The sequence below is a fragment of the Staurois parvus genome, unplaced genomic scaffold (assembly GCF_062004578.1).
Source record: "Staurois parvus isolate SC_StPar_1 unplaced genomic scaffold, SC_StPar_1.0 ptg000163l, whole genome shotgun sequence".
NCBI lineage: Eukaryota > Metazoa > Chordata > Amphibia > Anura > Ranidae > Staurois > Staurois parvus.
Window position 1 is genome coordinate 3,585,792 of NW_028317959.1, and position 26,185 is coordinate 3,611,976.

General features: G+C 40.9%; 1 protein-coding gene across 3 annotated transcripts in view; it reads left to right on the top strand.

Moving 5' to 3' along the window:
• LOC149463010 (AP-2 complex subunit alpha-1) overlaps nt 1-26,185 on the top strand; it is an 82,302-nt gene that overhangs the window by 28,844 nt on the left and 27,273 nt on the right. For all 3 annotated transcript variants that reach the window (XM_089676078.1, XM_089676079.1, XM_089676080.1), the window contains exons 3-10: nt 7,230-7,372; nt 8,432-8,625; nt 9,032-9,161; nt 12,629-12,730; nt 22,440-22,548; nt 23,749-23,899; nt 24,052-24,220; nt 25,438-25,575. In XM_089676078.1, the coding sequence (XP_089532204.1) occupies nt 7,230-7,372; nt 8,432-8,625; nt 9,032-9,161; nt 12,629-12,730; nt 22,440-22,548; nt 23,749-23,899; nt 24,052-24,220; nt 25,438-25,575 (1,136 nt within the window). The remainder of the gene's footprint in view (nt 1-7,229; nt 7,373-8,431; nt 8,626-9,031; nt 9,162-12,628; nt 12,731-22,439; nt 22,549-23,748; nt 23,900-24,051; nt 24,221-25,437; nt 25,576-26,185) is intronic.

Consider the following 26,185-nt stretch of genomic DNA (forward strand, 5'->3'; position numbering starts at 1 on the left):
ATAAATGGCACCTCCAGCCCATGTACAGAACACACCTCTGCTGTAGTCAAGGGCCTATTCAAAATAAATGGCAGTATAGCATGCCGTAGTGCACAGTAAAATGCACTGCGTTTGCATGGATTGCTACGGCACAACCCAGTATGAATGGGCACTTAAAGGTTGTTGTGATTAGAAAGCAGCCCTAGTGTAAGATCCTGTATCTTGCTAGAATTCTGCAAAAAATAACCTCTATCTTTGTGTAAGCAGCGGTGTCTCTCTGCAGTGGTCCTAAATACACCCCCACATTCCTGTTGGGTCAGCACCACAGCTGTTCAATCAGCAGGAAACATGAGCTTTGCTGATTAGAGAACTGTAGCTTCTGAATCTGCATGGGTTATACACAGCAGCAGTCGTCCCTGCAGAATGCTGGTGGGGGCAGTTCTGTACAGTGTGATTTCAGCCCATTCATGAAAAATAGTACTGCATGTACTACTTTTGGAAATGCACTGTAACCGGATCGCATGGCATTTTTTTGTACCATGTGATCTCGTGTAGGCAAACTCGCTGTTTGCGACCTGCGTGTTACATAGTTATATAGTTAGTCTGGCTGAAAAAAGATAAAAGTCCATCCAGTTCAACCATTTAAAAAAGAAAAAAAAGTTATAATCCTACACCGACAGTTGATCCAGAGGAAAGCAAAAAAACCCAGCAAAGCAGGAACCAATTTGCTCCTGCTGGGAAAAATATTCCTTCCTGATCCCCACGAGAGGCAATCGGATATTTACCTATAAATGTTAGTATCCAGTTATATTCTGTGTATCTAGGGTAGAATCCAGTCCTTTTTTGACGCAATCCCTGAGCTGGCCAGAACCAACTCTTGAGGGAGCCTATTCCACATTTTCACAGCTCTCACTGTGAAGAAACTTTTTCGTGTTTGGAAATTAAATGTCTTTTCCCTTCAGACGTAGAGTGCCCCCTTGTCCTCTGTGATGACCTCAGGGTGAATTACTCTACACGGAGTTCACTATATAAACCACTGATGTATGTATGTGTGTGGGATGTTAACTTTGCACTGACCCTCGCTGTGGATCATAAGGGCAATGCGACTGGAATGCGGTGCACCTTTCAGACCCACAGGCAAAACATGCAAAAAAACTTCTGTTTTGAGTGTACTTCTGTAATCTCCTGTAACCCTTAACAAATCTTGACGTCTGAAACCAGTTATGCAACTTTGCCATGTGTTAGTAAAGCTGCACACATCGCAGCAACTTAGTGTATCCATTTAAAATTATACCTTTTTTTTTTCAGGATAAATTGGGCCTTCGATTGGTGGTAAATAGTAATTCTTATCTCTTGCTATTAAAAATAAATAAAATCTGTTTATATCCGGCTGCCCATAGAGCCATCACAGGCCCACCCTTGTCCACTGTGCAAATGTAGAAACAAACTGAATGGGCATGGATGTCAAAACACTTAAATTCAGCCCTGATTTAGTAGGGATCTGCTCACAGATTCCCTGCTGAATGGAGCAGAGTGGCTCTGTGTAAAAGAGCCCTCCCGACTCCCTATCATTGGTGAGAGACCTGAAGCTGTTGGTGATGGCTCGGTCTCCAAGATGGGATCGCATTGTGCTCTACTCTTCCAGCACAAACACAGGTATGCATATATGTGGCCCCACGGAAGAAGACCCATTTCACTGCGGCCGCATATTTGTCTACACGTGCTGGGAAGGGTTTTTATTTTCTTCTAAATTTGAGTGGGGTTTTTTTTTTTGGGTTAAACACAGTGGGCTTCAGTTTCCACAGCTTCCTGCATTTGAAATATATTTTTTTGGGAGGGAAGGAATTTCTTGTTACTGAAATGCTTACAAGTTGCCATATTGTTGTAAGAGGTATTGTGAGCTGGAGCTTGGTGATCTGCGGTCCCTCCCTTTTCCTTCTTTCCTGCGATTGTACACACTGTCTGATCATCACTGACAAGAAAACAGAACAATCCTATTTCTGTCCATATCTACGTTTACATTTATTTAGTTTGAGCTTTTGTATCCTAGATGTATATGGGAAAAAAATAACTTTCTTCCCCTGCCTCTTTATGTTGGGTATAAACCACTAGGTTTGGCCTCTTAAACTGCAATTCCTTCTTATTGTCTTGGTAAAACTTTAGGCCACAGTCACATGAACATACCCACTGACAATGTCAAGTGTTAAGAACATACACTAGGGAATTAATAAAGAGCATCTATGACACTCTTTGGCTTTCAGTCTTGCCTCTGCACAACAAATGTCTGGACATGAATTTATCAGAGGCATGGTAGAGAGAAGCAGTGAGGTCAGTGTTAATACCACGGACACTTCTGTCCTCGGTGAATGTTCAGCACCAGTTGCACAGCGTCAACGTTGGTAAGATGCTGTCTGCTGTGCAGCCAATAGCATCATAGCAACCAGTGATACATTGCCAGCCGGGAGATTTCTGTCATTGCCCAAATATAGCTATGGCCATATTTGGGTAATGTGGTCAGAAAACATCCCCCACCCCTTTTTGTTTTACATTCAGCTGTGGGCCAGACAATCTCCTGGCAGGCAAGTAAATGTGGCCGTGGATGAGTGAGCTGATTGGGCTGATGGCGTCCGGTGTCCTGTTAACCACGAGCCCTGTGCAGGAAGCGATCACGGTCATGACCCATGTCCCAGCACAGAATGTCCCCCTCGGCACTGGCATCCCTCTGCACACCAACACCAATTGGTCCTAATTAACACCAGTTTTCTTATCTACAAACAGTGGTAATTCTTTTTGAATCGGTTACATCCATAACGACAGATTTTTAGTAGCGAAAATAAGAACTACCTTTATGTGGCGCATGTATTGGATACTGTATTGACACTACTGTAAGGCTTTTCTGAATTCGTTGCAGGCCAGTTGATAGGGGCCATGCCGCCAGAATAGTGTCGTAATTGCTTTATTGAATTTCCCCTAACTGTGTTTACCACTGACTTGGACCATGAGCTAAAGCAGATTTCATATATGAAGACATCTGGTCTTCTGACCAGTACTTTCAGTGCAGCTTACTCTGGCACAGTCAGACCTATGAATAAAGGTTTCTGCTATACTTCATGTCATTGCAATTACACATCTTCCTTTCTGCAGCCCCTCCCCCCAAGATACATATAGCTGGTTTTCAGCTTCTCACAATCTCTTTATTCATGATATAGAGTGATGTAACTGGCTGCTAATGAGAAAATAATGATCTTTGAATGTTGTGTTGTGTTGCAGGGCAGTTCATGCTTGTGAACAGGAAATCCTAGCATGGAAAGCTGTAAACCTAAATCCTTTCTGCTATAGGCATATAAGTGATGGAAGGTCTCAGTGGAAAGAGGTGTTAATAAGTGTTTGAGTCTTGAATTTACGGGTGTAGGCTGTTCAGGAGGAGCTTTGTATAGGATCACCAAACTGATTATTTGTAGAGCGTGGGTGTTGAGAATTACACCTTTTTTAATTACGTTTTTCGACAGTTATAAAATTTCTTTTAAGGCAGAATTAAACTGAACCTAGGAGTACATGCATATGAGAGATCTAAGAATAAGGCACACAGGCATTTTGCAAATGCAACACCAAGAAAATATAAAGAGTAATCAAGTTTTGGGAATCAATGCTAACAAAGAAGTATTTACCATATTGCATTCTACAAAATCTCCAAAGGTGTCTGTTGCTCTGCAATCCAGAATGTAGACACCCTAAGGCTGCTTTCACACTGATCTGTTTTTCTTCCACTTTATGTATTTAAAAAAAAAAAAAAGGAAAACATGCAACCATGTATTCCTATGGTACTTTTCACACTGATTCGTTGTGAGCCTGGTTTTTAAAAGTTCTGATTGCTGCTTGTTTGCAGTAAAAACACACCTCCCCATTGAAATCAATGCAAAATGTGGCAAAAACGCACCTGTGTAGCATTTTGGGGGCAGATTTTGAGTCCTGTGTTTAAAAAAAAACACACTGCAAACGTGGGAAAAACACAGCAAAAACTCATTTTTGCTGCAGATCAGTGTGAAAGTAGCCAAAGAAAAATTATTACTGACCAGAAAAGCTTGAACTAATCCAGCCACCATATTTAAAGTCTAACTAAATACAAAACTTTTCAAGCTTAGAAAATAAATGTTTTTTTGGGACTATGGGTGTTTGTCACCATCACTATTAAATCACAATATTCGAGAACCCCTTTTTCCTTGGGATTTTGAAGGCAGCATGTAACAAACTACATATATTTTTATAAAAACATCTTTATTACATTATTCCGACCTCTTCATGGACAAAAAGTCAGTAAATTATGAACAAAGCTTTTCACATACATAACTTTACATGTCCGTGTTTTTTACAATTATTCTTTCCTGTAGCACAGTTAGTTTCCAGAACTATACCTATGTATATATATTGTCAAATTCTATGCAGTGATATCCCCAGCTAATACATATACAAAACATGTCCACAATGACACAGTTTGTTAGCTCTTAAGAGCTGATTACGCCAGGGCTCCAACGCGTTTCAGAGCTTTTTTTTTTTTTTTTTTTTTTTCATTCGCTCCTTAGGGAAAATTATACCACTCTTCAATACAAGGTTCTAATCACAAACATATTACAATAATTAATCGTGAACTATTTCCCGATAAAAAAATTTCTTACATGTATAAACATCTTAGGTATGAAGGCCATCTCCTGCAGCCATGGAGCAATAGACAGTTGCCACCAGTGCCCCGATGGAATATTCACAAGGACTTCTGAAACCTCACTTCCCACGGTTGTAAAAAGGATGATGTGGTAGTATCATTTTCCCTCCTTTTTTCAACCGTGGGCAGTGAGGTTTCGGAGGTCCTTGTGTGTATTCCATCAGGGCACTGGCAGCAACTGTCTATCGCTCCATTGCTGCTGGAGATGGCCTTTATATCTAACAGAGTGTGCTACATGTAAGACATTTTCTAATTGGGAAATAGTTCACAATTATTCATTGTAATATGTTTGTGATAAGTGTAATTGTGGACATGTTTTGTATATGTATTAGCTGGGGACGCGACTACATAGAATTTGACAATATGTATAGTTCTGGCAGCTAACTGTGCTACAGGAAAGAATTTTTGTGACAAACATGGACATGTAAAGTAATGTATGTGAAAAGCTTTAATGATTTATTGACTTTTTTTGTCCTTGAAAAGGTCAGAATAATGTAATAAAGATGTTTTTATAAAAATATATGTAGTTTGTTACATGGTTGCCTTCAAAATCCCAAGGAAAAGGGGTTCTCGAATATAGAAACTTTTTAAGCTTTGGATGGTGGAGAGGGATTAGAATGCCTCTTAGGGTTTTTATTGCTGTCTGTGTCCTCGTTTGAGGGATTCACCCTATTTTTTCTGTTTTCCATTATCACTGAAATTGCAAGTAAAGGAAAACCCTCAGTTTGGGTTGTCACTAGAACAAGATTGGGGTGGAAAAATTCCAGTCAGGACGTTTGTTCTGGTGACAACCAAGGATTCCCTCACTTTGCTGGGATTTCCCCTCCCTTCCTATTGGTTATGGGACAGGAATTGTAAGAAAATGTCTTTAATGGGACACAGATGGGGGGGTTGCAACACTCCCCTACTCAATCCAAAATGGGGACAAAACCTTTTTACCTTTTTTAGTTCTGCTTTAAGGATTGTTAGGTTAAAATATTTTAAAGCTCTGCACCAACTGTTGGCGCTATATAAATAACTTTAATACAGTTTTAAACCAGTTGTGTAAAAAGTGTAAATCTATGTTGAAACGCTTTTAATACAATAAACAAATCTCATTTTCCAATACCTTTTGATAATCCCCTGCTTTACCAGAAATCAGGCTGAGAGAAGAAAGTGCTGACACCATGAAACGACTAAGCTCCCTTGCATTTCATGGTGCTTTCATCTTTGTTTTAGGCACTGGGGATGGAGGATGACTTCTTTGGGGTGGGAAAGAGCACAAGGGGGATCTTTTTTTTTTTTTTTTTTATTCATGGTCATACCCACAGGGGGCAGAAGTAATATGGGAAGTTTCAGATTAAAATATGGTTTCACACACTATCTAGAATGTGTCAAGGATGTGTAAATCCTAAATGTGGGCAGATATTGTTAAAAATATTTTGCCAATTTGTTTTCATTATCCAGGGAGCATTAAATTGATTATCATGGCTGTAGAATTGGGCAAAGGAATGTAATGGGCTTTCTCTTTGACCTCATGGTCTCTTTACCTTGCTCCTTCTTTTTCTTAAAAAAAAAAAAAAGTTGTTAGATTGCAGACACATTGGGATTGATTGGAGATGGTAAAATCTGGTGCAGCTGTGCATGGTAGCTAATCAGCTTCTAATTTCAGCTTGTTCAGTTAAGCTTTGACAATAAAACCTGGAAGCTGATTGGTTTCTATGAAGAGCTGCCCCAGATTTTGCGCACGAAGCATCGGTTCGCACGAAGCATCGGTTCGCACTATGCGTGCTGGTTGCAAGCGCTTCAGTCGCATCTGAACAACCATCCACAGCCGAATCGTGATCCCCTTACAAGACAAGCGGGGCTGCCATTAATTTTGAATGACACTCCCATGCATCGCAGCCTGCAGCGCATTTGCGGTTGTGAGAACTGCATGGTCAAAAGACCATGTGATTTCTCTGCAGCCGTATTTTTAAAAGTGCATGCACCTTCTTTTTTTTTTTTTTTCTTGTGTGAAAATACGGGCACAGCAGCACATTAACAGTTAATGGGTTTCTGTGCCTGAGCAAAAGGCCTTTAATAGTGTGAACTGAAAGTAAAATTTTAATAAATCAACCCCATTGACTCAAAAGTCAACAGAAAATACCAGAAAAAGAAGGCACTTTGGTACGCAAAATAAATCCACAGTGTTGAATCCTATAGAGCATGATTATTCTGGCACACTGTGAGCCAGTGAGACCCTGTTCTCACATCATAGGCTAATTTGGACACAAGATGTGTGCACAAGAGACCAGTGCTTCGAACAGAGCAAATGGCGGAAAACGGGGAGTGGAAGCAGGAGGTACAGAAGACCTTCTTGCTATCTTTTAAACCTCTTCTAATGTACTGCGCTTCACTAGTACCATGGGAAGTCTGTGTGTCTGCAGGTTTTGTACGTTAAATGTGGAGAAACTTTCTACTGTCTAACATCTTATTTTCTTGTGAGAATTCATTTTAAGTAGCCAAAGATCATTTTTCCCAAGACTTCAAGTCTGTTCCTTTTTTGCATTAGGAGATAAAGCCCTGGATGGCTACAGTAAAAAGAAATATGTATGTAAACTGCTCTTCATCTTCCTGCTTGGCCATGACATCGATTTTGGACATATGGAAGCTGTCAACTTGCTGAGCTCAAACAAATACACGGAAAAACAAATTGTAAGTAGTAATGCAAATGTCCTTGTCAACATTTTTGCTTGGAATCTATTTAAGTTTTTTTGAAATGCAGGGGAATTTTTCCTAAACACACCAACTGTGGGCTGTCTGTCACATAGAGGACGTGTAATGTATCAAGGTGTTAGACCCTGGTTCAGTGGAGCTACTTCATCACAGCCAGATTTAAACCTCAGTTTTTAAATCTTGTTGCTGATGCATGAAACCTAGAGGAAGAATAACACATCACATGTGCTGTGAAATCTGGTTGCAGTGGGTTACAGAGAACTTAGTTTAAGTACATTGAGTGGGCTTTGTGACTTTAACACAGTTGCAGTGCTTGCTGAGCATTAGTAACTTACAAGTTGTCTTTGCTTGGAATTGCTCTGTAAAACACACCTTTCATTCAAGAATCAGCAGTGTCTTCCCTCTGAAACTTCTAGTTACTTGGCTGTCTAGCTTCGGTGTTTGTCACATGACCCAAAACAAGTATACAAATAATCAGTCAGATTTGTACTGGGTCAATGACAGTCACTGTTTTTGGTAATAGTGAGGAACCTTTTGACGTGTGTGTGTGTTTTTATTTTTAAAGAGAAACTTAATTCCCCCCACCCAAGGCCCTTTTTTTTTTTTTCTCTCTCTCCTCCTACCTGTTAAACTGGGTTGTCCTCAATTTACATATTCAATATCCAGCAAAATCCAGCATTCTGCTGCGATCCACTGCTTAGGTGCCACAGCTCAGGACCTTCGCCCATCTTGCTTCTCTGGGTTGTTGCAGCCAGGTCCCCCATGACACACTCCAGGCCTGCCCAGTGGCCATTGTGAGTTCCTGTTCCTGCAGCATACTAGGAAATGTGGTGGAGATACCTTAGGAGGCTACGGGAGTAGATACATGTCCATGTCCACCTTTCCTAGGCTAGAATTGGGGGGTGAGGGAGGCATTAGGATATTTTCGTAGTAAATATTTACAAAAAAAAAAATTTAAAAATGTGTGTAAAACAAAAACAAGCTTATAAATAAATACTGCCACTGACTTTTCTAATTTGTGTTTCTTCTCTGTTCTAGGGCTACCTTTTTATCTCTGTTCTGGTGAATTCCAACAGTGAACTAATCCGCCTTATTAATAATGCAATCAAGAATGACCTGGCCAGCCGCAACCCCACCTTTATGTGCCTGGCATTGCATTGCATTGCCAATGTTGGCAGCAGAGAAATGGCAGAAGCTTTTGCATCAGAGATCCCCAGAATCCTTGTTGCTGGGTAAGTGCTTTCTAAAACCTAGGTGGGAGGTTTGCCAAATGTCAGCTAAAAGTGGACATCAGGTCTGTAGTGCCTTGCGTTTTTAAAGTAATGGCTTGAAATTAAATGTTCTGCTGGGCTACGTTTAGGGGGAGAGCTCTGGGTGGGCATAACCAGCATGGCAATATATACGTACTGGCTGGAGATGGGGATGTGAACGGTGTCTAATGTTAACCAGCCAAACCGCACAGAAGCAGTGGCTAAATCACAGGATACTTTACATTATTTTACGGATCACTGGAAACCTTTCTGTGCGCTTTTAGCAGATAAATTAAATTAGGATAAATGTAACACATTTTTGGATGCATGGTAACAGCCATCCTTCTGCAAATGTGCTTAATCATTTTCTTGTCATGTCCTTTAATAGTGACACAATGGACAGCGTAAAGCAGAGTGCAGCTCTTTGCTTGTTAAGACTCTACAAGACCTCACCTGACCTTGTGCCAATGGGCGAATGGACATCACGGGTGGTCCACCTCCTTAATGATCAACACATGGTATGTGCTTTTGATTTGTCTGGAAATGATTTACTGGTGGGAGAATACATTATACAGATTAAGTATTGTAATAAAGTCAGTATTTAATTTGCTGCTTTATTAGTGTAACTTTACAGATTATGATGATAAAGGAATAAAAAGCCCTGAACTTTAGTCAATGCGTAGCATAGTACACCGTTCGAAATTATTATGCAAATGATATTTTTCTCATTTACCTAAATAATTGATGTAAATAACAGTCAGCATAATTCTCATGTTATCAACTATTAAGAGTACAATTCAAATTTTATTGAACAAACCTCCTAATGATAACAGTATTTTTTTTAAACATAAAACACTTACAATGCACTGTTCTAAATTATTACGCACAGTAAGTTTCAAAACACTTTATAGGTTGTAAAGAACTGAAAATTGTCATTTGTTTTTGCAGCATATTTACTGAAATCAAAAGCTATTTCAATCAAACGTTTAACACTTTAACTTTTTAAACATTTTAACAGGTCACGTTACATTGTAACATAGGACCCCTTATTTGATAGCAGCTTCATAAGTCTTGCATCCATTGAACTTGAGAGTTTTTGGACAGTTTCTGCTTGAATTTGTTTGCCAGATGTCAGAATAGCCTCCAGAGCTGCTGTTTGAATGTAAACTGCCTCCCACTCTCATAGATCTTTTGCTTGAGGATGCTCCAAAGGTTCTCAATAGGATTGAGGTCATGGAAGGATGGAGGCCACACCATGACTTTCTCTCCTTTTATCCCCATAGCAGCCATTGATGCAGGGGTATTCTTTGCAGCATGAGATGGTGCATTGTCATGCATGAAGATGATTTTATTACGGAAAGCATAGTTCTTCCATCTGTACCAGGGAAGAAAGTGGTCAGTCATAAACTTCACATACTTTGCAGAGGTCATCTTTACACCTTTGGGGACCCTAAAGGGGCCGACCAGCTCTGTTCCCATGATTCTGGGCCAAAACATAACTCCACAACCGCCTTGCTGATGTCGCAGCCTTGTTGGAACAGGGTGGCCGTCCACCAACCATCCACTACTCCATCCATCTGGACCATCCAGGGTTGCACGGCACTCATCAGTGAACAGGACTGTTTGAAAATTAGTCTTCATGTATTTTTTTTGCCCAATGCAGCCGTTTCCGCTTGTGAGCATTGATTAGTGGTGGCCGAATAGAAGGTTTATGCACAGTTGCAAGGCTCTGGAGGACTCTACTCCTTGATGTCCATGGGACTCCAGAGGCACCAGCAGCTTCAAATATCTGTTTGCTGCTATGTAATGGTATTTTAGCAGTTGCTTTCTTGATCCGATGCATGGATCTGGCAGACATCTTCCTCAATGTGCCTTTATCTGTACAAACCCGTCTGTGCTCTGAATCCGTCACAAATCTCTTAATAGTGCGATGATCACGCTTACGTTTTTGTGAAATATCTAATGTTTTTATACCTCGTACAAGGCATTGAACTATTTCACTCTTTTCGGCAGCAGAGAGATCCTTTTTCTTCCCCATATTGCTGAAAATGGTGCTCTGCTTAATAATGTGGAACACCCTCCTTTTAGTAGTTTTTCCTTAAATTGGGCTCACCTGCCAATCTAATTATCACAGGTGTCCGAGATTGTTTTCAGTGATCAAAAGAGCCCTGAGACACAATGCCATCCATGAGTTAATCTGAAAAACAAAATATTTTATCTTTGTGACCCTTAAATAGAATTCACATAATAATTTGGAACAGGGTGTAAAGCCTTATTAAAACAGAACGTATGTGCACGTTTCATTCCATCACATATTTAAAAAATAAGGCTGTTATTCCTTATTACAGGACAACGGACGGAGCCATGCAAATCGTTCATTTGTGCCCAAAACAAGTAAATGCACATCCTGGCCAAAATGTCTGAAACGGCTGCATGCAGTTTAGAATAAATGACTACAATATATTATATTTTGTATTGTACACCAGCAGTTCTGGATCTGCCTTTGACTGTTTATGATGTAAAGTAATGATTTGCACCATCCTGAAATGGGAAATATTTTCTATTTGTGATGGATTGAGACATGGGTATACCTTCAGTTTTAATAGGGCTTTATTGTACTGCACTCTTGCTTTTAGGTGAAAACAATGAAAATATGGTACAGGCTAGGCCCAGTTCACACTTGTGTAAGCTGCGTTCTGTGGGTAAGGCTGCCCTCCCCACAAAAACAGAAGGAAAAGAAGCCCCGGTTAATTTTTAAAATCATTCCTCATGGAATTGCATGGTGCTGTGGCACTATGTGGTTATGGGCATCCCAAAATGGGCGTTTTGCCAGTGTGTGTGGCGGAGGGCATTAAGAATTAATGGCACCCTTGTTTATTTGATAATCCGCGCAGGTTTCTCATGTTCTGGGATTGCCTCTTCCCAGCTCTCACTACTGTGAACTTGGCCTTAGTGATGATAAAGCTTCATACCGTTAGTCAGTGTGTTGTCTGTCTAGCAGCTTAAAGTGATTTGGGAAACTTGCAGCTTCACATTTAAAACTTGAAATATTGTATATTCTGTTAAACACAGGGGCTTGTATGTTTTCATATCATCCCTTTTTTATTAAATGAGAAAAACCATTAAAATATGATTGGTTCATATAGTGAACTTGGTGTAGAGTTATTCACCCTGAGGTCATCACAGAGGACAAGGAGGCACTCTTTACGTCTGGAGGAAAAGACATTAAATCTCCAAATACCGAAAGGTTTCTTCACAGTAAGAGATGTGGAATAGACTCCCTCTAGAGTTGGTTCTGGCCAGCTCAGTGGATTGCTGTAAAACAGGACTGATTCTTTCTTGGATACACAGAATACAACCGGATACTAACATTTATAGGTAAAGTTGATCCAGGGAATATCCGATTGCCGCTCGGGGGATCAGGAAGGATTTTTTTCCCAGCAGGAGCAAATTAAGTCATGTGTTACTGGGTTGTTACTGGGTTTTTTGCCTTCCTCTGGATCAACTGTAGGTGTAGGAATATAAATTTTTTTTTTATGGTTGAACTGGATGGACTTTTGTCTTTTTTTCAGCCATGAGCTAAGCATAGGTACCAAAGGGAAGAACTATGTAAAGGAAAGAAGAGTGCAGTTGACTACATCTAGACCTTGGGTGTAGGACATAAACTCTACAAACTTCACAAGTAAGCTAGATGAAGGTAACCCCCCGCTTATTTTTTTGTATTCTGGAGACCCCACCATCATAATGCACTGCATCAGCTGATCAAATGCAGGTTTTCCAGCATGACTGTTTAGCAGAAACTGCTCATTAGATTGGCTTCTGTTGAACCGGGAGGTTTACATGCAGATTGGAATTCAGCCAGTCTCTGCTGAACCCGCAACTTTTTTTTTTTTGTTCATTTTTATTTTGACCCAGAGTTCTGCTTTTGGGTTTTTTAATTTTGGATCATACAGCTACCTTTTTTTGTTTTCTATCCTTCAATCAGGGAGTGGTGACTGCAGCTGTCAGCCTCATTACTTGCCTCTGCAGAAAGAATCCAGATGACTTCAAGACATGTGTGTCTCTGGCAGTTTCCAGACTCAGTCGGGTAAGTTTTTTTTTTTTTGTTCCTGTTTTTTTGTTTTTTTCTGTTAAAGGGAGTAAACTACCAAGAAAAATACACTTGGGTAGGCAGATTTTTAAAAATGAAAGTAGTCTGTCTACGTTTACACTTGTGGCAGACTTTGCCACCCCTCTGAAAAGCGAGGTGGATAGCTTTTCAAAACTATTTTACAGGTGGTGATGAGATGATGTATATGTTCTCCTCATAGCCTGTTTTAACTCTGCACTACATGCTGTTGCAGGCCAGTTTATGGTGCAGCCCTATTTACTTGAATGGGTCATGTTCAGCAGCAGTACTGCCAGCTTAATGTGACCGGGGTGTAATTTGTCATGCCATGTGTACAACCCTGTCTGGCAGCCTGTGCAGCTTATGGGGGGCGGTAAAACACATCTCAAATATCTGTTTACCACCTCCTAGCCACAAGTATAAACAAGCATTTTGTGTGATAGATGCACACAAGGAACTGCCATTTTGAACATGACTTGCACAGCCAGTCAATGGTTGCATTGGGATCTCAGGGCTCATGCACTTGGACTATTAGGGCTGTACAGCGCATGGATCAGTGGATTGCTGTGCTTGGTGCTGCTAGTGATTTCTCTTGAGCTGCAGACAGTAGGCATATACAAATATCTGACAGATTGGCTCTGTTTGCAGTTATTTGCATGTAATTGTACATGAGAGAATACCTGTGGTTAGGTATGGATGTGAACCCCTAAATGCAGACACATCCATCCTAAATTGTAAGTAATTGCTCTGTGTGCGATTACATGTAGCAGCTGCAGACAGCATCAGCGTGCCATACAGGCTTACTGTTCACAGCTAGACAAATACCTGGCAGTATCTGCCACAGAAATGAGCTGTTCTGGGCAGCGTATGGCCCTAATTGTTTGTGTGCATGAGTCTTTAAATCCTTTTACCTGATTTGATAAAGGCTTTCAATTTCTGGTTACTTGGTAATTGTACCGTAGTTTGAAGTTAAAGTTAAACCAGATTGTGCATTGTTTCATGCCATTCTACAACACTGTGGCCATGCCTCACAAGTGAGACATTTGAGGAAGTACACAATGTCTATGTTGCATTTTCTTTTCTATATTGCACAAGAGTTCCCCAGGTCTGTTGCTAGAAGACAGAAACTTTTATAAAAGAAAGATCTCCAATATACAAACCAAACCTAATCCTTAGTATTCCAGAGCACTTCCAATGTGGTGATGCATCTTGACAGGTTGTCTTTCATTACAATTAATAGTGTCAATTCACAGTCATTTTACGTGTAGTTTTTAATCTATGCCATGGTCATTTTCACGTCACAGATTTATTTTACAGTAATAAGTACTACATAGGTGCACACCAAAATGATTATTTTCCTATGTGAAATTAAATTTAAATTGTTGAAAGTCTTTTCTCATAAGTTTAGCTTGTTAAAGTGCTATTAATTGTTTTGAAAGATCATGTTAGTACAGTTGTGCTCAAAGGTTTGCATACGCAGGTAGAAATTGTAAAATGTTGGCATTTAATTTTGAAAATATGACTGATCGTGCCAAAAGACTGTCTTTTATTTAAGGATAATGATCACGTGAAGCCATTTATTATCACATAGTTGTTTGACTCCTTTTTAAATCATAATGATAACAGAAATCACCCAAATGGCCTTGATCAACAGTTTACATACCCTGGAATGTTTGGTCTTGGTACAGACACACAAAGTGAGACACTCACGTTAAAATAGCAATTGAGGTTAATTTCCCACATCTGTGGCCTTTTACATTGCAATTAGTGTCTGTGTAGAAAAAGTCAGTGAGTTTTTTTTAGCTCTCACGTGGATTCACTGAGCAGGGTAGATACTGAGCCATGGAGAGCAGAAGAAGAACTGACAAAAGACCTGTGTACCAAGGTAATAGAACTTTATAAATATGGAAAAGGACAGAGAGAAGACCCATAGCCTTGAATATGCCAGTCAGTACTGTTCAATCACTTATTAAGAAGTGGAAAGTTTAGGCATCTCTTGAATCCAAGCCACAGTTTGGTAGATCTAGAAAGATTGTAGCCACGACTACCAGAAGAATTGTTTGGGATAGAATGAAAAACCCACAGGTAACCTTAGGAGAGATACAGGCTGCTCTGGAGAAAGTGTGGTTGTTTCAAGAAGCACACTACAACAATAATTGAACAAAAATGAGCTGCATCTTTGAGTTGCCAGAAAGAAACCTCTACAAAGCCAGGTTACAATATGCCCGACAACACCTTGACACTTCTCACCAGGCTTTTTTCGGGCAACTCAGCCATGCAACTTTTTTTTTTTTTTCCCCTTTCCCCAGAGCAGCCTATATTTCTCCTGAGGTTACCTGTGTGGGTTTGTCTTTGTGGCCTGAACAATTCTGGCAGTTGTGGCTGCAATCTTTCTTGGTCTACCTGACCTTGGCTTGGTGTCAAAAGATCCCTGAACTTTCAACCTCTTAAGTGATTGAACAGTTCTGACTGGCATAGTCAAGGCTTTGGATATCTTTTTATAGTCTTTTCCATTTTTATAAAGTTCCATTACCTTGTTACACAGGTCTTTGACAGTTCTTTTCTGCTCCCCATGGCTCAGTATCTAGCCTGCTCAGTGCATCTGCGGAAGAGCTAACCTACACATGGACTATTTATGCATTTGGCACTAACTGCAATTTAAAAAGCCTCAGATGTGGGCAATTAACCTTTAATTGCCATTTTTACCTGTGTGTGTCACCTTGTGTGTCCGTACCAAGGCCCAACCATTCCAGGGGATATAAACTTTTGATCATGGCCATGTGGGTGATTACTGTTTATGATTTAAAAAGGAGCCAAACAACTATGTGTTGATAAATGGCTTCATATGGTCACTACCCTTAAATAAAAGACAGTCTTCTGGCATGATCAGTCATATTTTCAATATAAATGCCAGCATTTTACAATTTCTGGCAGGGTATGCAAACTTTTGAGCACAACTGTATGTATATTACATGTAAGCTAAGCTCTTACTTTGCATTGTTTTCCCACAGCACTCTATGCACTGCCTTTATACTCAGTGGGGTTTATTTACTAAAGCTGGAGAGTGCAAAATCAGCCTCACTTCTGCATAGAAACCATTCAGCTTCTAACCTCAGATTGTTCAATTAAGCTTTGGCAATAACCCAAACTGTCAAGTGCGCTGGAAAAACGCATAAATTGTAACCTGCATAGATGTGAACCTAGACTAAAAGCAAAACTTTTAGATAGAGTTGAGAGGGATTAGAACGCCTGCCCATCTTTAATGCTGTCTATGGCCCGGTCAGGGAGCTTTACCTTCTTTGTCCTTTCCTGTACAAAATGGGAAACAAAAAAAAAAGGTTTTTGACCTTATTAACACTTTAACGCCAGTGTAGTGATTTTTTTTTTTTTTTTCAGTTTGAGCTGATTCACATGCATGCGATGCGGATTTATGCTCAGGTTTCACAGCTAATTGGCACAGTAGTTGTTCAGCAGTTCAGGTCAATATTTTATCCTGTTCACACATGTGCAGTTTAGAAATGGTTCCCTTAGAAGTCAATAGCCTGTAATCCTTACCTGAACCGGATTGCATGGCTTAGAAATCGGACCGCACTCTTTCAATTCGCACTGAATCCGCACTGCCAGTGCACCAGACATACACTATATTGCCAAAAGTATTGGGACACCCCTTCAAATCATTGGATTCAGGTGTTCCAATTACCTCCATTGCCGCAAGTGTTTAAAATCAAGCTTCTAGGCATGCAGACTGCTTCTACAAACATTTGTGAACGAATGGGTCGCTCTCAGGAGCTCAGTGAATTTAAGCGTGGTACCAGGTTAGATTGCCTCCTGTGCAATAAGTCCATCCGTGAAATTTCCTTTGCTACTAAATATTCCAGTCAGCTGTTAGTGGGATTATAACAAAGTGGAAGTACCTGAGAACAACAGCAACTTGGCCACGAAGTGGTAGGCCTTGCAAAATGACAGAGTGGGGTCAGTGCATGCTGAAGTGTGAAAAAGTCGCCAACTGTTTCAGAGTCAATAGCCAAACACCTCCAAACTCTGTGTGGCCTTTAGATTAGCACAACAACCGTGCATAGAGCGCTTTATGGAGTGGGTTTCCAGGGCTGAGCAGCTGCATCCGAGCCTTACATCAACAAGTGCAATGCAAAGCATCCGTAGCAGTGGTGTAAAGCACGCTGCCACTGGACTCTCGAGCAGTGGAGACATGTTTTCCGGAGTGACAAATCGTGCTTCTCTGTCTGGCAATTTGATGGACGTATCTGGGTTTGGCGGTTGCCAGGAGAACGGTACTTGCTTGACTGCATTGTGCCAAGTGTAAAGTTTGATGGAGGGGGGTTATGGTATAGAGTTGTTTTTTGGGGGTTGGGCTTGGCCCTTTAGCTCCAGTGAAGGGAACTCTTAAGGCTTCAGCATACCAAGACATTTTGGACAATTTCATGCTCCTAACCCTTTGGAACATTTTGGGGATGGCCCCTTCCTGTTCCAAAATGACTGCACACAAGTGCAGAAAGCAAGGAGTTTGGGGTGGAGGAACTTGACTGGCCTGCACAGAGTCCTGACCTCAACCAAATAGAACACCTTTGGGAAGAATTAGAGTGGAAACTACGAGCCAGGCCATCTCGTCCGACATCAGTGCCTGACCTCACAAAAGTTTCTGGAAGAATGGTCAAACATTCCCATAGACACACTCCTAAACCTTGTGGACAGCCTTCCCAGAAGAGTTGAAGCTGTTATAGCTGCAAAGGGTGGGCCAACTCAATATTGAACCCGATGGACTAAAACTGGGAAGCCATTAAAGTTCATATGCGTGTAAAGGCAGGCGCCCAATATTTTTGGCAATATAGTGCATGTAAACAGACGCCATAGGAGGCAATGTTATTTCAAATGTAGTGGGTTGGATGCGATTTCAAACCACATCCAATCTGCATATATATGAACCAGCACTTTCTGTCCTTCCAACCACACAGCATGGTGGGGGGTTGTCATTGGGACAGTAGGAAGCAATAATGAAAACCTGGCAGAGATTGTAACCTTACTAAAAAAAAAAAAATACTATTAATTGTTAATGGCACCCCACACCAGAGGCTTATCTACCATGAGGCAAACAAAGGCGTTTGCTTAGGGGGGTGGTGCTGCCCCCCTGGAAGAAGGGACCCGGTGAGCAGCGGCAGACAGAGCTATGCAGGGCCGCCATCTGAGGGGTACCACCGGTACTCCTGTAGGTGGCCCGGACAGCAGGAGGATTGGTGTGGTGTGGGAGAGCAGTCGCAGAAGGGTGCACTGTGTATCCTTCCCTCCAGTAGCTGAAAGCCAGTTTGAGGTTTCTCCCCCTCTCCCTCCTGTCGGCTTTCTGCTGCTGGAGGGAGAGACAGACCTGGCTAGATGGAGGGAGTGCCCTAGTGTCCTGAGTGGCCGCTGTCCGCTGAGCTCCGTCCCCTGCCCACACTCCAAGCCAGGACCAGGGGAGAAATGGAGGAGAGGAAAGAGCCCAGAGGAGGTGAGCTGTGTTGTGTTCTCTGGGCTCTCCCTCCTGTCGCCCATCCAGCACATGATACATGATCACTGACAGATCATATGGGACTGTATAGACACAGTGTGATTACCACCCCCTGCCCACATTTTCTGCTGCCCGGAGATCGCAGCCCTTAGAGGGAGGTGTGTTTGTACAGTAACATAAGAAGAGGGAAGAGAGAGAATCATACTGTATATACATGCACACACTTATTGAACACTCGTTGGGCGGGGATTTTTGTGTTTCCAAGGGCAGCACAAAATCTAAATACACCACTGCCCCACACATCTACAAACGTGAGGTTTTCATGCACTCCAAACTGCATTGTGCCATTTTTTTTTTTTGTTTTTTTAAAAGTCTAGGGCTTTTCTTCGTTTCTGTGTAGGGCAGCCCATTAAAATTAATGGACTGCCCTATACTCCGTGTGCAGTAGCATGCCTGTGCTTGTAGGTGTGAACCAAGCCTAACAACAGATGGTCATAAAAACTTGACAGGCTTTAAGTTTGTTTTTGTATTTTTCTGTTGGGTTTTAACCACTTGCCATCCTGAGGAGTTACCCCCTTCCTGGCCAGGCCATTTTTTTTTCGGAACGGCGCTGCGTTACTTTAACTGACAATTGTGCGGTCATGCAATGTTGCACCCAAATTATATTTATGTCCTTGCCACAAATGTAGCTTTCTTTTGGTGGTATTTGATCACCTGTGCGGTTTTTATTTTTTGCGCTATAAGCAAAAAAAGACCGTTTTGAGAAAAAAATATTTTGGAATTTTTGCTATTTAACATGTCCAGTAAATAAATTTTAAAAATCAAATTTAGGCCAAAATGTATTCTGCGACATGTCTGCTAAAAAATAAAAATCCCAATACGTGTAGATTAATTGTTTTACGTGAAAGTTCTAGCGTTTACAAATAGATACTGGGAGTTTTATTTCTTTCTTTCTACTAGTAATGGCTGTAAACAGCGACTTTTAGCGGGACTGCGGCGGACATCCTGACACTGGGGGGAACTAACTTGGTGTCCCTAATAGTGATTAGTGCTAAAAAAAAATTAAATAATAAAAGCACTGACACTGTACTAATGGCACTGGGCAGGAAGGGGTTAATGTGAGGGGCGATCAAAGGGCTAAATATGTGCTGGGAGTGTTTACTAGGGGGTAGGGAAAGTGTGCTTTACTGTAAGCACACTGATTGAGATGGCTGGGCTGTACACAGCCATCCTGAGCAGTGTGCTCGAGCTGACAGGGAGGAAGACTGTATGTAAACAGTCTTCCTTCCTGTCTGTGATTGTTGGTAATCACCAGCCGTCGGCAGGTAATTACCGGCCGGGACCCGGTGATTTACATCCGTGGCTGTAAATGCAAAATCACGCATATATACGTGATCATGCGCACAGGTGCCGCTGTGTAGCAGTATATCTGCTATACAGCGGCGTGGAAGTGTACAGAGTGTACACTTTGTCCTCCAAAGAGAACCCTGGCCCTGAACTCCTGGTGTACAAGACTCATGATGGGGATTGTAGTACTCCTCATCCACCTGGCCGAATCCAGGCTAACCTCATACTTCAGGAGACCTACCAAAGCAATGTCTCCAAAGTACTAGGTGGTTCTTCTTCGAAGGGAGACCCCATGGTAGGAGGAGAAACTCACCAAAAGGCCAAGCGCCCCTCCCACCCCCTAAGATTTTCAGAGCAAGTTTATGGATCTACACCCTACTAATAAGGAGTTAAAATGCATAGTGCTATGCAAAAACAGACAAGCAAAAAAAGGGAATAGGGATAAAGGAGAAGTGCTTTGGGTGCCCATGCCTATACAGTGGCTGGCTTTCTGGCCAGTTTAGGAGGATTTCTCCGGTTCCAGCCAAAAGGTCCAGCCCAGGAGGTAGGTGTGAAGAAGTGTGCAAGGGGTGATGTGAACAAGGTGCTGTACTTCAGGGATGTTGAATATTTAATGCCCGGGACATGTAGTTCCCGGCATCGGACAGGTAGTTTTTCGTTTTTCTTTTTTTTCCTTCAGTCCTGCTGCAGGTAAGCACCAGGGCTCATCTGTCAGGTGGAAGCAGTCGGGCTGCAGCGCTGCCGCCCAAATGCTTCCACACAGTACCAGCCCTTCCCTCGCTGCTCCCCTCCCCTTCTCGTCCTGACCTGGAAGTAACGTTATGTCATTTCTGGGTCACTGTTGACAGATTCCCAGTCATTGAGGCTAGGAAAGAATGCAGTGCGTTATGCACTGCATTACATTCAGTGTAGTACAGGGGAGACATCCAGGGTCTTTTATACTTTGGATATCTCAATAAAGAGAACCTGTCACCAAAAAATTATCACATAGGGCATATTGTCCCCTATGTGGTGAAAAAAAATTGGCGAAAAAAAAAATTTTTTTTTTTTAATTGTAAAAAATGAAAGTTAAACCCAAGCACATAACGCCGCCCCCCTCCTCCACATATACACACACGTACAAACGTTAAAAGCACATATATGTAAAAATCGATTGCGCATGTTACATATCACCATGCGCGCTAGAATGAGAGCAATAATTCTAGCACCAGACCACCTCCGTATACTATACTGATGACCTATAAGGGGCTTTTAAAAGTGTCGCCTATAGAAAATATAGGTTACTGAAGTTCTTTGCCATTTCACGAGCTCGTGCAAATTTTAATGTTTGACAAGGCTAAGGATCAACTGTGGGTATGGTATAGGATTATAACTTTTTTTCTTTCCTTTTTTTTCCCCTCCTTGTTAATGGTTGAACTGGATGGACTTTTGTCGTGTTTTGTTTTTTTTTTTTCTTTTCTTCAGCCAGACTAACTATGCAAATAAGTTGGATATCTATTTACTCGATGCAACCTCATCTTTTATATTTTACCCAAAAATAGGGTAATTTATTGCTTTTTTTTTTTTTTTATCTTCTTGCCCTAAAATTAACTTATATTTTTTACTGAAACTTTGTGATATCATGCGACATAAAAATTGGAACTACCACTTTTATTCTCTAGGTTCTCTGATTTCAGAAAATATATAGTGTTTGGGGGTTTTATGTAATCTTCAGGCCTAAAATAAGTTTTTTAGTCTTGTGCAAAAACAACTCTGGCAGCGAAAGGGATAGAGGATAAGCTCAACACTCCCCTTCCCTGAAGAGCAGCCAATCTGTGCTCATTACACTGCAAGGTCTCTTCTTGAAGGAGAAGGAGATACAGCACAATGTTTAAAATTGTTACACGTTTAAATTGCCGTAAAGCCCCTTTTGTTTTTAAATAGTCCTAAAATCACCTGATTTAATTACAGTTTTGGTTAAAAAAAAGTGTTTTTTTTTTTTTTTGTTTTTTTTTTTTAATCTGGACAAGAAGATTGTCATGAGGGACAAGTAGATTGGGACACCGATTTAGTCCCTGGACAATTAGTTTTTTCAAACATTTTCACACCCCTGTGCTTAAATCAAAGTGACTTTCCGCACAGTGAGTTCTTCAGGCACCATTTATCTGCCAGTCCAGGGACCCAAGCACTGCAGGCTTTTCTCAGCTCTGCACTTGGCTAGACACATGCAGCACCATCCCTAGGAAACACCAGGCCAGATTCAACCAAGGAGGAAAACAGCCCTCCCACCTCTCCCACCCGCTTACATCGGGAAAATTACTGACAGGCGCCCCCCAGTTGGGCTTAAAGTAAAACTAAAGGTAAAACTTTTTTGTTTTGCATCAAGACCCCTGTCAGGTTTTTATTGGTGTCTGTGTCCCCGTTAAGGAGATTCACCTTCACGATTTGTCCTGTTTACCATTATCACCGATAGTGAAAGTAAACAGAAACCCAAATTTTAGGTTGTCACCAGAACAGTAAGAGGGAAAAATCTTCCAGTTGGGACACTATTTCTGGTGACTCGGGTGACCAGATTCATGTTAAAGATGAAAGATCAAAACATTTATGAATTGTTAAACTGCAGTACAATAAACATTTGCTTTTGGGGGTAATACTGCTTTAAACTCTATAAAGACAGCCTAGCAAAAAAGTTGCTCTGTGAAACTAGTGAACCATCTGGAAACCTGTTTAGATTTGAACCAAAGGTACACAGCCTTCTACTTTTTTTTTTTTTTTCTTTTTTTTATTATTATTAAAAATCATTAGAAACATGAGAAATTAATCTTAGTACAGTTATCTAATATATATGCCCCATATTGACAGATTGTATCTTCAGCCTCCACTGATCTGCAGGATTATACATATTATTTTGTCCCTGCTCCTTGGCTCTCTGTAAAGCTGTTGCGCCTTCTCCAGTGTTACCCTCCTCCAGGTAAAGTCCTTTTCTTGACATAATGTAACAGTTTGTCTGTTTGTGTTGTCTGTGGCGTTTAAAGGGAATTTGTGTTCACTTTAATCAACCTTAACAAAACATGTAATACAGATGTCTAAATGGCTTAATGTGCTGAATGGGACAGGGCCAGGCATATTTGTAGGCCTGTGCATATTGGTGCATCCCAGGCTTTTTGGCTCCTGAGGATCTCTGCAAAGTACATAAACATACATGTTTGCTTATGCGCTTAAAGCCGGGGTTCACATATGTGAATTGGATGCATTTTGAACCGCATCTGGTGCACATGACGTGAACCAAACCAGCTTCTTATGGAGTCGGTTCAATTATGTGCAGGCCAGCCACTGTGCAATTTTAAAGAGTCGGGGGCGATTTTCAGTCCAGTTCGGGTGCGATTTCCAGTGTTGTACACTTTTATGATTTATTTCAGGTACTTATATAGCGCCGTCAATTTACGCAGCACTGTGTATATATATATGTATATATTTTACATTCACATCAGTCCCTAACCCTCAAGGGGCGTACAATCTAAGGTCCCTAACTCACATTCATACATACACATACTAGGGACAATTTGGACAGGAACCAATTCACCTACCAGCATGTCTTTGGAGTGTAGGAAGAAACCGGAGTACCTGGAGGAAATAGGCACAGGGAGAACATGGAAACTCTAGACAGGTGGTGCCTTGGTTGGGATTACAACAAATGACCCTAGTACTGCCTTACAAATTAGCACCTGAATTGCTGAACAAAATCGCACTGGACTCTTAAAAATTTGCACTGAAACCGGCCCCACACATATGTGAACACAGTCAAAGTGAACACGAGTTCATATTAAAGGAAACCAATACTTAATGAGGCCACTGAATCAGCATGCTTGCCAGGCCAAGAATAGTTTTATAACAAGTTAGCAACCATTGCTAGCTTTCTTATAAAAAAAGTTTTTTGGCTGGCAAGCATGCTTGCTCAGTGACTTAGTTACTTTGATTCACCAGCCTGGAGAAGTATGTAGGCCTGGATTTCTGATTTCATTGGATGCTTACTTTTCCCAAACCTGTGAATCAAAGTAGTGAAATCTGAGGAAGAGCACCAAATCCTGGCAACTATTGGGTAGGCAATGGAAGTCTGGATATTTCTGTCAGCTCCAGTTTTCTGAAATAAGTCACCTCTTGTGGTTTCCAGAGGATGCTGCTGTGAAGGGTCGTTTAGTGGAGTGCCTGGAAACTATCCTGAACAAAGCGCAAGAGCCACCAAAGTCCAAGAAGGTGCAGCATTCCAATGCAAAGAATGCTATACTGTTTGAGGCCATCAGTCTGATTATCCATTATGACAGGTAGGTGATATAGTGAACGATTTTGTGGCTTCTATGGAGCTGCTTATTGGAGCTGAAACTTTTTATGCAATCAAACACTGGGCTTTGTTGATGGTTGCATTTTTAATGTTTTAATGATTTGGTATGTTTATTTTTTTTGTTTTTACTCTTAGTGAACCTAACTTGCTGGTGAGAGCCTGTAACCAGCTTGGCCAGTTTCTGCAGCATCGGGAAACCAATCTGCGCTATTTGGCCCTGGAAAGTATGTGTACATTGGCCAGCTCTGAATTCTCCCATGAGGCTGTAAAAACACATATTGAAACAGTTATTAACGCTTTAAAGGTAAGCGAATGCCCATCTGATGCACTTTAAAAACAAAACTCCAGGCAATCTGCTAAATTGTGAACTGTTGCCTGCTGATATATTTTCAATTGTTTTCAAACTTTCATTGATTTAGCTTTTCTTCACTGTGGTTTAGTAGTACATCCTGGCAATAAGGCATGCAGATTTATGCTAGTTATATTCATAAAAAACATTTAATCTTTTTACTGATCTGCCTAAAGTTAATCTTCAACAATTTGCCCTTTAACTGTTGTCTATTAATTCTAATAAGAAACGTAACAGGGAAAACCGCTCACAGCAATACTGCAGCTCTTTATGAACATGCCTAAACAAAATTAGTGCATGTGTGGGCCTGAACATATGGTGTAGCCTAAGGCAGTCCTTCTGTTTTGTAAGGCACCGTCCTCTTAGTAGGCTTTAGAGGAGATTTTGTTTTTTTTTTTAAAGTGGAATTACACTTTTTTTTTTTTTATGGGCCCCCAGGTGTTTTATGCCACAATGTGCTAGTATTCACCACATGTTATCACATTATAGCAGTCTTGTGTATCAGTTGAGGCCCTCCAAAACTGTGGCTTCAGCTGGTCCCAGTAGCTTTCTTCTTTGCCCATCTTCAATGACCTCCGTCCACTGCTTTGTAATCGCATCATCATGTCACAAAGCAAGGTCGCAAATGTACTCTGAGCTACGCATGTACCGGCCACGAGAAGCATTTAAGACAGAAGAGACTACTGGGGTCTCTTCTGTTCTAAAAACACTGCCTGCCATCATTTTTTCACAATTGACTTTTAATTCCAATTTAAGCCCTGTTCACACACATATTGCAGTAATACGCAGTAGTTCACCACACCTGTGTCAGTACATTATATTCATTTTACCGCATCACCACAAAGTAGGATATGTAGAAATGCTTTACAGCCCATTATTTTTATTTTATTTTTTTTTAATTTATTGTTGAGGTTTTATATTTTGATAGAACCATGCACCAAGTATACAAACCAGCATTACACTCCCCTGTATAATTTACCTCAACAGCCCATCCATTTGAAATAGACTGACTAATACAATTCTCTGCTTTCTTGCATTGCCACACATTGATGTTTGATGTATATGGGCCCTTAATTGGGGATTCAAAAATGTGTTTCTTGTTGTGCATTTACTAAATTTGCTGATGCTATTTTTTATCTTGTGTGTGTTTTGTGTTTTTTTGTTTTCTGTAGACAGAGAGGGATGTAAGTGTAAGGCAGCGGGCTGCTGATCTCCTGTATGCAATGTGCGATCGTACAAATGCTAAGCAGATTGTTTCGGAAATGCTGAGCTACCTGGAAACGGCAGACTACTCAATTCGTGAAGAAATTGTAAGTGTGTTTGGTTCTTTGTAATCGGATTGCGTAATAGCTGCTTCACTTGGCAGTGTAGCCTGTATTGTATACCTATTTGCTTTTGAATGTTTGTGTTTTCTACAGTGACAGCTATGTTTATTGTCATCAGTTGTGCAGGGGAATTTTAAGGATATTTCTAGGCAAAAAATGCACCCTGAGCTTAATTCATATAAAGACTATGCAAGTACAGAAACATGCCTGTTGATCTGTCAGAAATGTACTCAGCTGCTAAACCTTGTTATAGGCTAAGGTCTAGTACACTGTATGAGAAAATCCTACTACTCCTATGTAGTCGGAATGGTATTGACTTGTAAGAAAATTCCTATCCAACAAATAAAAACGTAGGCAAATGTAGCTACATACTAGCGTAGTAAAACAGGAAGTGTAGGGTTGGTCTATACTTCTGATCATGTTAATAATTTTTTTTTTTCAGTTACTGTACATATTAAATAGAAATTGGGCATTGTATTAATGTACTATAATATAAACATTTTCTAACTTGCACTGTCGTTTTTGGTCATTCGAAAAGTTGGAATCGGCTTTTGAAAGCACTATACAAGCAGTCAGATAATTGGCCGATCGTTCC